Source organism: Petaurus breviceps, unplaced genomic scaffold (assembly GCF_028583685.1).
Source record: "Petaurus breviceps papuanus isolate PSGF00001 unplaced genomic scaffold, PetGlider_PUasm1.0 90438, whole genome shotgun sequence".
Lineage (NCBI taxonomy): Eukaryota > Metazoa > Chordata > Mammalia > Diprotodontia > Petauridae > Petaurus > Petaurus breviceps.
In genome coordinates, this window is record NW_027187254.1 from 1 (window position 1) to 11866 (window position 11866).

General features: G+C 39.0%; 1 protein-coding gene across 1 annotated transcript; it reads right to left on the reverse strand.

Moving 5' to 3' along the window:
- Positions 1-10660: 10660 nt before the first annotated feature.
- On the reverse strand, positions 10661-11602 carry LOC138177562 (olfactory receptor 56A4-like). Its single transcript, XM_069108781.1, has one exon. It carries the CDS (start codon positions 11600-11602, stop codon positions 10661-10663), a length of 942 nt encoding a protein of 313 aa, XP_068964882.1.
- Positions 11603-11866: the final 264 nt, after the last annotated feature.

The window sequence follows — 11866 nt, forward strand, 5'->3', positions numbered from 1 at the left end:
GGGGGGGAGGAGCCATAATGGCAGCACAGAAGAAGGAAAACTCCCTGCTCTCCCCCATGACCATGTCAAATACATATAAAAAGTGACTCTTGGGGCGGCCAGGTAGCCCAGCGAGGAAGAGCACCGGCTCCAGTGTTGGTATGACCTGGGGATCAAATCTGGGCTCTCAGATACTCAGCACCACACCCAGATATAACTGGCCATGTAACCTTGAGCAAGTTGCTTAACCCTGATTGCTTTAAAAAAAATGACTCTAAACAAACTTTAGGGCCACAGAATATACAAAGTGACAGATAAAGACAAATTTCCTGTTGAAGACAGCCCAGCAGGCCTGCAGGAAGGGTCAATCACAGAGCACTGAGAGCTGAGCACAGACCCTCATGAGTCTGCAGTTTTAGTCACAGGGCAGCCCAATCAGCCACCAGCTGGAGGGACATTGGGAGAGTGGATCACCAGCAGCTGTGGTGGTATCCAGAATTTCAACCCATAAATGCCAAAGAAAAAATGAGAGGTCAGTGCAGTGTGGACTTAGGGAACCAAGAGTCTTGGAATGCAATCTGGCTTTTGCCTCCTGGAGGTAGAAGCAACTGAGGCGTGGCAGCCATGCAGCCACTGCCATGTGGCTGCTTCAGATCTCCTGGCCTGCAGATTGTAGGGGGACCAAGCAACCCGTCTGAGGGGTAATTGCTCTTGCTTAGAACTGCTTGGATCTGGATTACTGTCTAGGGTAGAGGTCCTGAGGTGTGTGACCAGTTTGCCAGAGCTTATGGAAGCTTCAGAGAGGGCAGCCAACTAATAGCTCTGGTAGCTTAGAAAACACCAGTGATTTGGGACAAAGCTCCCCTCTCTGGAAGCAGAGTTCTACTGTAGAAAAAAGCTCAAAAGTCAAGTAATTGAGTGGCAATATGAGCAAGCAAAGGAAGCAAAACAAGCAGATCAATCCAAATTTAAACTCCTATTTTAGGGACAAAAAAGATCAAAGCATGGAAGGGGAGGAAGACAGTGAAGTCAGAACTCCTGCACCAAAAGCTTCCAAGAAAAATATGAGCTGGTTATAGGTCCTAGAGGAGCTTGAGAAGGATTTTGAAGACCAAATAAGAGAAGTGGAGGAAAAATTGGGAAGAGAAATGAGAATGGTGTAAGAAAATTAAGAAATGAGAGTCTGAAGAAAATAACACCTTAAAAAATAGACTAACTCAAATGGCAAAAGAGGCTCAAAAAGCTAATGAGGATAAGAATGCCTTAAAAATCCAAATTTGCCAGATGGAAAAAGTTAGACTGGAACAAATGGAAGCTAGTGACTTTATGAGAAATCAAGAGACTATTAAACAGATCCAAAAGAATGAAAAAATAGAGGGCAATGTGAAATATCTCATTGAAAAAACCACTGACCTGGAAAATAGATCCAGGAAAGAGAATTTAAAAATTATTGGACTACCTGAAAGCCACAATCAAAAAAAGAACCTAGAAATCATCCTTCAAGAAATTCTCAAGGAAAATTGCCCTGATGTTTTATAATCAGAAGGCAAAATAGAGGTTGAAAGAATCCACCAATCACCTCCTGAAAAAGATCCCAAAAAGAAAACTCCTAGGAATATTATAGTCAGGTTGCAGAGTTCCCAGATCAAGGAGAAAATATTACAAGCAGCCAGGAAGAAACAATTTCAATATTGTGGAAACAACAATCAGGATAACACAGGATGTGGAAGCTTCTACACTGAGGGATCGAAGGGCTTGGAATATGATATTCTGGAGGTCAAAGGAACTGTAATTAAAACCAAGAATCACCTACCCAGAAAAGCATCATGTTTCAGGGGAAAATATGGTAATTCAATGGAATAGAGGACTTTCAAGCATTTCTGATGAAAAATCCAGAGTTGAAGAGAAAATTTGACACTGAGATACCAGAAGCAAGAGAAGCATGAGAAGGTAAACAGGGAAAAGAAATCATAAGGAACTTATCAAAGTTGAACTATTTACATTCCTACATGGAAAAATGATCATTGTAACTTATGAAACTTTTCTTAGTATGGGAATAGTTGAATGGAATAAAAATGTGAGTGTGTGTATATATGTGTACTGGTGTACGTAGTCAGAGGGCACAGGAGCAATTTAATATGAAGGGATGATATTTAAAAGGTGAAATTAAGAGGCAAGAGAGGAATATAATGAGATGAGATGGGGAGAGACAGAATGGGGTAAATTATCTCATATAGAAGAGGCAAGGGAAAATTGCTACAATGGAGGGGAAGAACATGAAGGCAAAAGGGAATGAGTCAACCTTATTCTCATTGAATTTGGCTTAGGGAGGGAATGACATACACACTAAATAGGGAATCTCACACTACAGGAGAATGGGGGGAAAGGGATGAGAGTGGGAATGATGGAAGAGAGGGCAGGCGGGGGGGAGGGAAGTTAGAAGAACCCACTTTTGAAAATGGACAGGAGCAAAAAAGAGAATAGAACAAGTGGAGGGTAGGATAGGATGGAGGGAAATATAGTCAGTCTTTCACAATATATACACTATGGAAATGTTTTGCATAATTACACATGTATAACCTATATTGAATTGCTTATCTTCTCTGTAAGGGTGGGTGGTGAGGGAGGAATGGTATGATTCTGGAATTCAAAGTTTTAAAATCAAATGTTATATATATAATGATTATTATTATTTTACATGTAACTGGGAAATAAGATATACAGGCACAAGCACATAGAGATCCACCATGCCCTACTGGAAAGATGGAGGGGGCATGGGGGAAGATATGGGAAAGAGCAGATTGGCAGAGGGGATATTCAGTAAGATCGCTGTTTTGGGGTGGTGGGTAGGGGAAAAATGGGGAGAAAATTTGTAGCTGAAAATCTTGTGGAAGTGAGTGATGTAAACTAAAACTGAATGTAAAATTTAATTCAAAAAATTTTAATTATGTTTATCCAGTATGATTTCAAGTGCTCTCACCATGCTGGTCACCATTTTCTAGATACATTTCAGATCCTTCCAAAATATGGAGTCCTGTAGTAAAGAGAAATTCTGTGGAAGAGTTTTTTATAAAGACAGATTGAACAAAAATTTTCAATTCTATGTGTGTAGTGTAAATTCTGCCTGAACCCTGGCTTTGGAATTTCCTTATTTGTCCAAATGCATTGTACAAAGTACTAATGCTAAACCACTGTAGAATATCTGTCATTTACATGTGGCTCTTGAGTCATTTCAGTTGTGACCCATTGGGGGTTTTCTTGGCAAAGATGCTCGAGTGGTTTGTCATTTCCTTCTCTAACTCATTTTACAGGTGAGGAAACTGAGGAAAACAGGATGACGTGACTTGTGCAAAGTCACACAGCTATTAAGTCTCTGAAGCCAGATTTGAATTCCAGAGGATGAATCTTCCTGACTCCAGGTCCAGACCACTATCCACTATGACACCTAGCTACCCCCAATGACATAAGATAAAATTGCTGATCTAATGCTTTGACAAAAAATTAAAGTTCATGTGAACTATAATATACTAGTGTAACTTGGTGAGGCTGTTACCTGTAACCAAACCACGATACTAAAAATGTATTTCCTACTGACCTGTTCTGCAAGAATGCTATCAAGGCTTCCCTCTGTAGTTAAAAGAATTAGAAGTCCTCCTCCCTTATTTTTCCTATGGTACTAATAATGTTCTTTATATTACTTTACAGTGACTCTCATTGTCTTGGTGTCCCACATGATTTCTGATCTTAGGTCATCTGTGATCAACACTTGGCATCAGGAATAGACTCAAAGAAACCTCACAGGCTCAGATGATGCTATTGTACAAAGTAAAAACAAAGGAGGAAGAGAGAAGGAACCACATTGTCAAGGTGACCAGGACCAGCAAGTACTAAATACATACACACTCACATACACATATATATGTATACACACATATATGTATGCATGTATATATAACATACACATAAATAGTGCAGATTTATATATATACTATAAATATATGAATATATTTATATGTGTATACACATATTTACAAAATATACATATACCAACACATATACAATATATCATACATCTATGTAGAAATGCATTCAAGCATATGCTCCTGTGCATATACACATATGTTTATGTCTATATGTAAAAACATGTATACTTGTTTTCTTGCATTTGAGAAAGCAGCTAGGTTGGATATGGTTGCTGCATAGCCCTAAATATAGGCAGAATCACTACACAGATAGCTGTGGTAATGCAGGATTGTGGGCTGAAACATAGAAGTCTTTCAAACCACTGGGCAGTTGGCAGCTCGGAATCAATTCCATTTTCTGGACTCCTCTAACTGAAAGCCTGCTCCAGGAAGAGGCTAAAAGCAGCCAGCTACAAGAGGCTATTAAAGTTCTGAATGATCAAGGAAGAATTTCAAGTGGCCACAGAAATTTCAGTTTCAAGATCTGAGCTTGGGGAGGAGGCAGGAGGGTACTGCCACCAAAAGGCAGTTTTCAAGCAATAAAACCTCCCAATCCTTTCTTTCCAAAGTTTTATCCCTTCTTGTAATAGAAAAAAGCTAAAGCAACTGTCCTCTTTCTCTGTCCTAAGGAAGAAAGTTCTCAGCATTAGGTTATTGTTTTATCTGTTCTTTTCTGGTACAGAGTAAATGAGGAGGTGTCTGTTTGCATTCAATGAGTCTTTATCTGTAATCCTTCCCTCCCCTACTGTCCCCTCTCCTCCCCTTCCCTTCCCTCCTCTCCTCTCATTCTTTCCCTAGGGGTGCTCTGCCCAGAGGGAGGTACGTTTAGATGGCCAAAATTTGCCTTTATTCCTTTGGGTTTACTCGCTACATTTCTTTCTCAAAGACCAAGCCTTAAACCCAGTTCACTCTGAAGCTCATAGATTGAACAGCAGGTCCCAGCACAATAGTAACTGTTCCTCTTTTGGCCAGGAATGCTGAGGGTCTTCCCCTCCCAGTTTGATTTTTTTTTTTTCATTAAAGGGGTCATCCCTTGAGTAACTACTTAAAGAGGCCTATTCACTGAATGCATCATCTCTCTCAAAGTGAGAACCTGAAAAGACCTTAGCCTACAAGGGCCAGGGTCTCCCACTGCATCCTGGGCCATCTCCAGTCGTCCAGATGATTATCTGGCCACTGGACCTAGATGGCTCTGGAGGAGAAAGTGAGGCTGGTGACCTTGCACAGCCCCCTCACTCAAATCAAAGTGAACTGCAAGTCATGTTATCATCTCCCTGATGTCATGGCCCTCTTCAAGAATGAAAGACAAACACAATATAAGAATATTCCCTTTTCCTCTTTAGCTTACTATGTTAGAGGAGAAGATGGTACTGCAACAATTATCCTCTGAAACAAGGAAAGACAGTGAAAATCTGGGGCAAAGTGCTCCTAAACTGTCAAAGGTTATCTGACACTGGATTCATTTAGTCTTCTCTTCGTATTTCAATTTGGCCACTCAGAGAGAAGAGATCAGGAAAAAGAACCTCTCAATCTCTCTGTCTTTTCATATGCAGGTATTTATTGCATTGTAAAGATAGTTCTCCATCCCTATATATGAAGATAAACTCAAAATAGGTACATGATTCATACATAAAGAGAAATATTATAAGTAAATTAGGGGAGCATGGAAAATTTTATCTGTCATATCTATCACTAAGGGAAGAATGTGTGACCAAATAAAAGATAGAAAGGATCATGCAAAGTAAAATGGATAATTTTGATTACATGAAAACTAAAAAGGTTTTGCACAAACAAAACTAATGCACCCCAAATTAGAAGGAATAAAAGAAACTGGGATAAGGGGGAATTTTCAGCAATCTCTCTAGTAAAGGCTTCAATTCTCAAATATCTAGGGAACTGACTCAAATTTATAAAATCAAAAGCCATTCCCCAATTGATAAATGGTCAAAAGACATGAATAGGCAGTTTTCAAAAGAAGAAACCAAAGCTATTTAAAGGCACATGAAAAAACCTATCTAAATCACTATTAGAGAAATACAGATTAAAAGAACTCTAAGGTAACACTTCATACCTACTATATGACTAACCTGATAAAAAAGGAAAATGAGAAATGCTTAAGGTATCTAGAAAACAGGAACACTAATGGACAGTTTGTGGAGTTGTGAACTGGTTTAATGATTCTGGGGAGCAATTTGAAACTGTGTCCAAAGGGCTATAAAATTGTGCATACCTTTTGACCTAGCAATATGCATCTATATACATATTGCTGTATGTATATAGACACATATGCTAATATATATGTCTATATACAATAGACATATCTGTATGTGTGTCTATATACCAAATGTATATAGACATATATTTGCTATGTGTCTATATACCAAATAATGTGTATTTGGTATATAGTGTGACTGTGCAAAGTCACACAGCTAGTAAGTCTCTGAAGCCAGATTTGAATTCCGGAAGATGAGTCTAATGTGTCTACATACCAAAGAGATCAAAGGGGAATGAAAAGGACCTGTATGTAGAAAGATATTTATAGCAGCTCCTTTAATGATGGCAAAAATTGGAAACTGAAGGGATGACAATCAGTTGCAGAGTGGTTGAGCAAGCTGTGGTATATTATTGTGACCAAATATAATTATGCTATGAGAAATGACAAGGGGGATGGTTTCAGAAAAAACTGGGAAGTCCTAGATAAATTAATATAAAGAAAAGTGAGAAGAAATAGAAAATAGTTGTACATAGCAAAATTGTAACAGCAATATTATAATAATGATCAAGTGAAAAACCACTCCAATCAATACAATAATCGAAGAAAATTACCAAGGACTCATGATGAAAAGCATTATCCACCTTCAGAGCTGTTGAGCTGAGTTCAAACTGAAGTACACTTTTTTACTTTATTTTTCATGCTTTTTTGGCAACATGGCTAATATGGAAATATATCTGGCATGATTTCACGTTATGACTGATATATTTTTTGTCTTCTCAGTGTATGGGGGAGGGGCTGGAGAGAGGGAGAGAATCTGTTACTCAGCTTTTAAAATGAATGTTAAAAATTAGAAAATAATAAATTAAAAAAGAAAAATATACACAGTTGGGAAACATTTAACAAAATAAATAAAAGCATACTACAAAATTAAAAAAAATAAGCAGGTCACTGTTTTATAAAAACTCATAGTTAAAAACTTCTTTTTAAAACCCTAAAACTGAGTTTTCTAACCTGATTAAAAATCTTCCAAATAAAAGGCTTCAGTTTGAACACATCATAAATGAATTTTTTCATTTGTCCAAGTTTCTTTTTGCATACATTGATATAATCATATAATAATAATTTCTTAAAGTTATGATTATGTTAACAGTTTCCTAAATTTAAACTATATTTTTATCCCTGGCAAAAATCTAAAATTATCATCAGGTTTTGTTTTGATATCTTGGTGTAATTTAGATTATTAGGATTTTCCTTTAAATTTTTTTGTGTTGATATTCAAAAATGATATTAATCTATAGTTTTCTTTATTTGCTCTATCCTTGCTTAGTATAGGTGTTAGGACTATTTATTTCATAAAATGAGTTTGTCAAAGTATTTTCTCTTCTGAACTTTCAATCTTCTAGGTAAAAGTTTAGTCTTCAATTTTTACTCCCCATAATTTACTTTTGGGTATCACCCATACCTGTTGACCTCTCTCCTCTCCACTGCTGCACAGATGCCCCCAAACTGAGCTATTTAGTCCCTTCAATCTTTTCCCATTAGGTACATGGAGCTCAGTTCAACCCATGTCCTTGCCTTGAATAAACTGTGGAGGAAGAGAACTGACCCTAAGTGAGTTTATATTATCCTTTCACCCCAGCTGTAAACTCTCCTTTATCTTGTGGCTATAAGTAGAGTTCACTTCATCTGCTACCACTTCTACCACCAAATACTCTCCATTTCCTTCCCTTCACTGGGTAAGTTCAGAGTCTCTCATCTCTTCTAAAAGCAGAGGACATTTAGGTTGAGCCCATATTGTAGGGGGTTACAATAGCTGGAAAGAAGACAGAAAGAGGGCGGTGGCAGGTACTGAAACTGTTTAGCTTACAGAAGACAAGACTAAAGTGGGGCATAATTACTTGCCTTCAAGTGTGTGAAGGGTTATGAAAATGAAGTAGACTTTTTTATTTGGCCCCATAAGGCAAAAATAGAAACTTTGAATGAAGGTTGCAGAAAGGAAAAGTTAGTGAGTATAGAAAGGAAGAAGAAAGACCTCTAGACAATAAGAACTATCTAAAAGGAAAGAGGATTGCCTCAGGAAGTAAAGAGTTCCTCATCATAGAATTCTTCCAGTGGAGGTTATTGCCCATTTGTCAGGGATATTGTAGAAGGGATTCCAGGTTATAGTCTGAAGAAGACCGGATTTGAAATCAGAGACCTGGACCTGATACATATGAGACTCTGTTCTCCATTCCTCTCCAGGTTTTATGACTGTCTCTTCTTCTCAGGACTTTCTCTACCATGCCAAAGAAACCTTTTCACCCTGGAAGCTCAGTGTACCTCTGGTCTACTTTTCACAGGAGGAGTACTCTCCATTCCCAGGGTCCCTCTCTCTTGTTGGCTAGTTCCTCCCTGACCTTCCCCTTTAAGTAGGAGACTGAGACCAACCGTGTCTTCATTCTTCTCTAGTCTGAACTGCTGATTCATCTGCACAAGACTCCTCTGTCATAATTCCATCTAGTGAGCATTTCTTTTCAGCCACTTTTCAGCTCCCTTTTCTGTGTTATTTTCTGACATTCAAATTTAAGCTACTCAAAGGCAGGAAACGTCTTTCTTTCTGCTTGTATCTGTATTCCCAGCACTTAACACAGTACTCAGTAAGTATTGATAAGTGCCAATTGACTGACATTTCTCTAGGCAAGTCATCTCCTCTCTTGTCAGTTTGGTCTCTATGATCTTTAACTTCTTTTCCAACAAATAATCTAAAAAAATAGGTGCCTTTATCAGTTAGGGGTCAGACAAGGTAACCCCTGATGTCTCGTCCAACTCCAAAACTCAAGGATAATTATTTTACATTTTCTTATATAATCAAAAGGAATTAAAGATACTCCCAGGTTAATAGATCAGAGAGCTCCCAAATCTATGGGAGTAGGCAAAGAAGTAACAAGTTACCAATTAGTCAACAAAAATTTATTGATCCTTACTCTTTTAAAAGGAAACAAGAGTACAGTATCTAATCTCATGACACCACAACCTTGTATAAGACACATATGTTGTATGTGTAAGACATGCATGTAAAAACTTCACAAAAGCAGCCCCGCACCAGAATTAAGATATGATACAATAATATAAGATGAGCCTTGTGTTATGGGTATAACTATGATGCTACATTTAAGGGAAGAAATGACACAAACAGTATGAAGTGGATGATGGGCCCTGATGATCTGGGAAAGCAGCCTGTGATTCCCTGTAAACACTTGCCAGACAGCATTAATTCTGTTGCTGTTGTTTCCTTTTCATCTTTTTTACTTGATTCATCATCTAAGAAGTCCCTGTCACATAACACCATTGTCTGAAAATTAACTTTTCAGGCAGGCTTTGTACAAATGAGCACAAATGTCAAATCAGTTGTTTCAAACCATTGAAAGGTTATCACTTATCACAAGCAGGAGTGACCAGGATTCAAATCCTTCATCTCACATTTATTGGTTGGGCAAGTCACTTAACTTCTCTTATCTCAGTTAACCCATCTGTAAAATGAGGATGATGATATCTATATCATCATACTGCCTCTCAACATTAATGTGAGGACCAGAGGTATGTAAGACATTTACCAAACCCCAAAGTACAATGTAAATCTCAGTAATTATTACTGTGAAATAGATTTGAGTAGACTTAACCTAGGAGAGGAATGAGGACAGAATCTGGAGTCATGGAATCTGGGTTCAAATCCCACTTTTGTGAAATATTAGCTTCTATTGCTTTGGGCAAAGCACTTAAGTTCCCTGGGCCTCAGTTTTCTCATCTGTAAAATGGGGGGTCAGGAGTTTTGACTAGTTAGCCTTTCAGGCTCTTTCCAACCCTGTATCTATGATCCTATGACCTACCTAATGGGATTAAGTAGGAAAGTGTTTTTACACCCTATCATTCTATTGGAATGAAAGCTATGATCATTCATCTTGCATTGCAGATTTCTATATCATATCAAAAATGTTAGTCTTCCAAACTGATCCCTAATTATCTATCTTTCTGCTTTTCTCAGGAATGACAGCCTTATCACCTAATAAATCTTGGTCAAAAGATCTTGGTCAATTGGTTTAAAATTACATTCATTCTGGGCTTTTGCCTGACTTCCAAACCCCTTCGGTTGGGAAACCTATTAGAAATAAAGGAAATTGGGGTGGCCAGGTGGTGCAGTAAGTAAGAGCGCGGGCCCCAGCATCGGGAGACCTGAGATCGGTTGCGGCCTCAGATACTCGGCACCCACACAAAAATAACTGGCCGTGTAACCTTGAGCAAGTTACTTAACCCTGATTGCTTTTTTTTTAAAAAAAGAAATAAAGGAAATTGAGATTTTCAATGGGAAAGAGAAAGACAGAGAGTGACCATCACAGCCATTTGGAGCATCCTGAAGAAATAGGAATGGAATTCAGTCAGAGTAAAAATAAATCCTTTAACTCACATCATTATGCCTTCTATTTATAAAGTTAGTCCATCAAAAAAGAGATAGAACTCTCCCCATTCCTCACAACCTCCTCAACAGCTTCTGGATCCCTTGCTTGATTTCCTTTGTCCGGACTCCATAGACAATGGGGTTCATGGCTGGGGGGATAAGGTGATGCAGAATGTTGAGCAGGTTGGGGACATCATGAGGAATTCTTTTTCTGGCTACATTGGTGATAACCAGTACCAGTAGGATGGTGCTGAAAAAAAGAATAAGGATGAAATGAGAGCCACATGTGCTCAGGGCCTTGGCTGCAGCCCCTTCTGCCTTGATCCTTAGTACAGCCCGAAGGATAAAGGAGTAAGAGATAATGATGAGGATGAGGTCCGAACCCAATAGGGTCCAGCCAGTCACAAACTGGTAGATCCGGTTGAAAGTGATGTCATCACAGGAAAGTATAGAGACAGACAAGTTAGTGCAGATACAGTTCTTGATGACATTATCCCCACAGTAATAGAGTTGGGCAGAAAGGATTGGAATGGGTGCAGTAAGGAGAGCATTCCTAGCCACAATGAAGATGGTGGCCTTGACCACAAATTGATTAGTGATGATAGCTGGATAACGTAGTGGTTTGCAGATGGCCACATATCGATCATAAGCCATGACAGTGAAGGTACAGGACTCCATGGTCAAGAAGCTGTTCATGATGTACATCTGGAGGAAACAGGCAGGAAAGCTGATGGGTCTGAGATCAAACCAGAAGATGGCCAGGACTTTGGGGATGACAGTGATGCAGAGAACAATATCCAGCAGAGATAGTATGCTAAGTAAGTAGTACATAGGCTCATGCAAAGATGCTTCAAGCCTTATAGTGAGGAGGAGTGTGGCATTGGCCCCCATGGCCAATAGGAACAGCAGACTGAGGGGCAGAGAGAGCCAGTGTTGCCAGCTCTGGTAGCCAGGGAAACAGATAAGGAGGAACTCAGAAGGCAAAGGAGCAGAGCTGTTGCTGATGAGTGCCATGAAGCAGGTTCTGAGTCGGGCAGCTTTTCTCTATGGATTTCTTCTGCAGACAGGGGCAGTAGTTAGTTCTCTAATTAACATGTTCATCTTAGATTCTAGAAGGATATGGCATCTCATTAAGCAGGGAAAAACCTTTATAGAACAGTGTTATGGGAATGGGAATCTGAAGATCTTCCCTGCCCCTTGGCCCCTTGATAGGCTTAAGTGACTCTGAGGATCTCCCCTGATTTGAAATCACACACACACACAAAACTAGCCATGTAA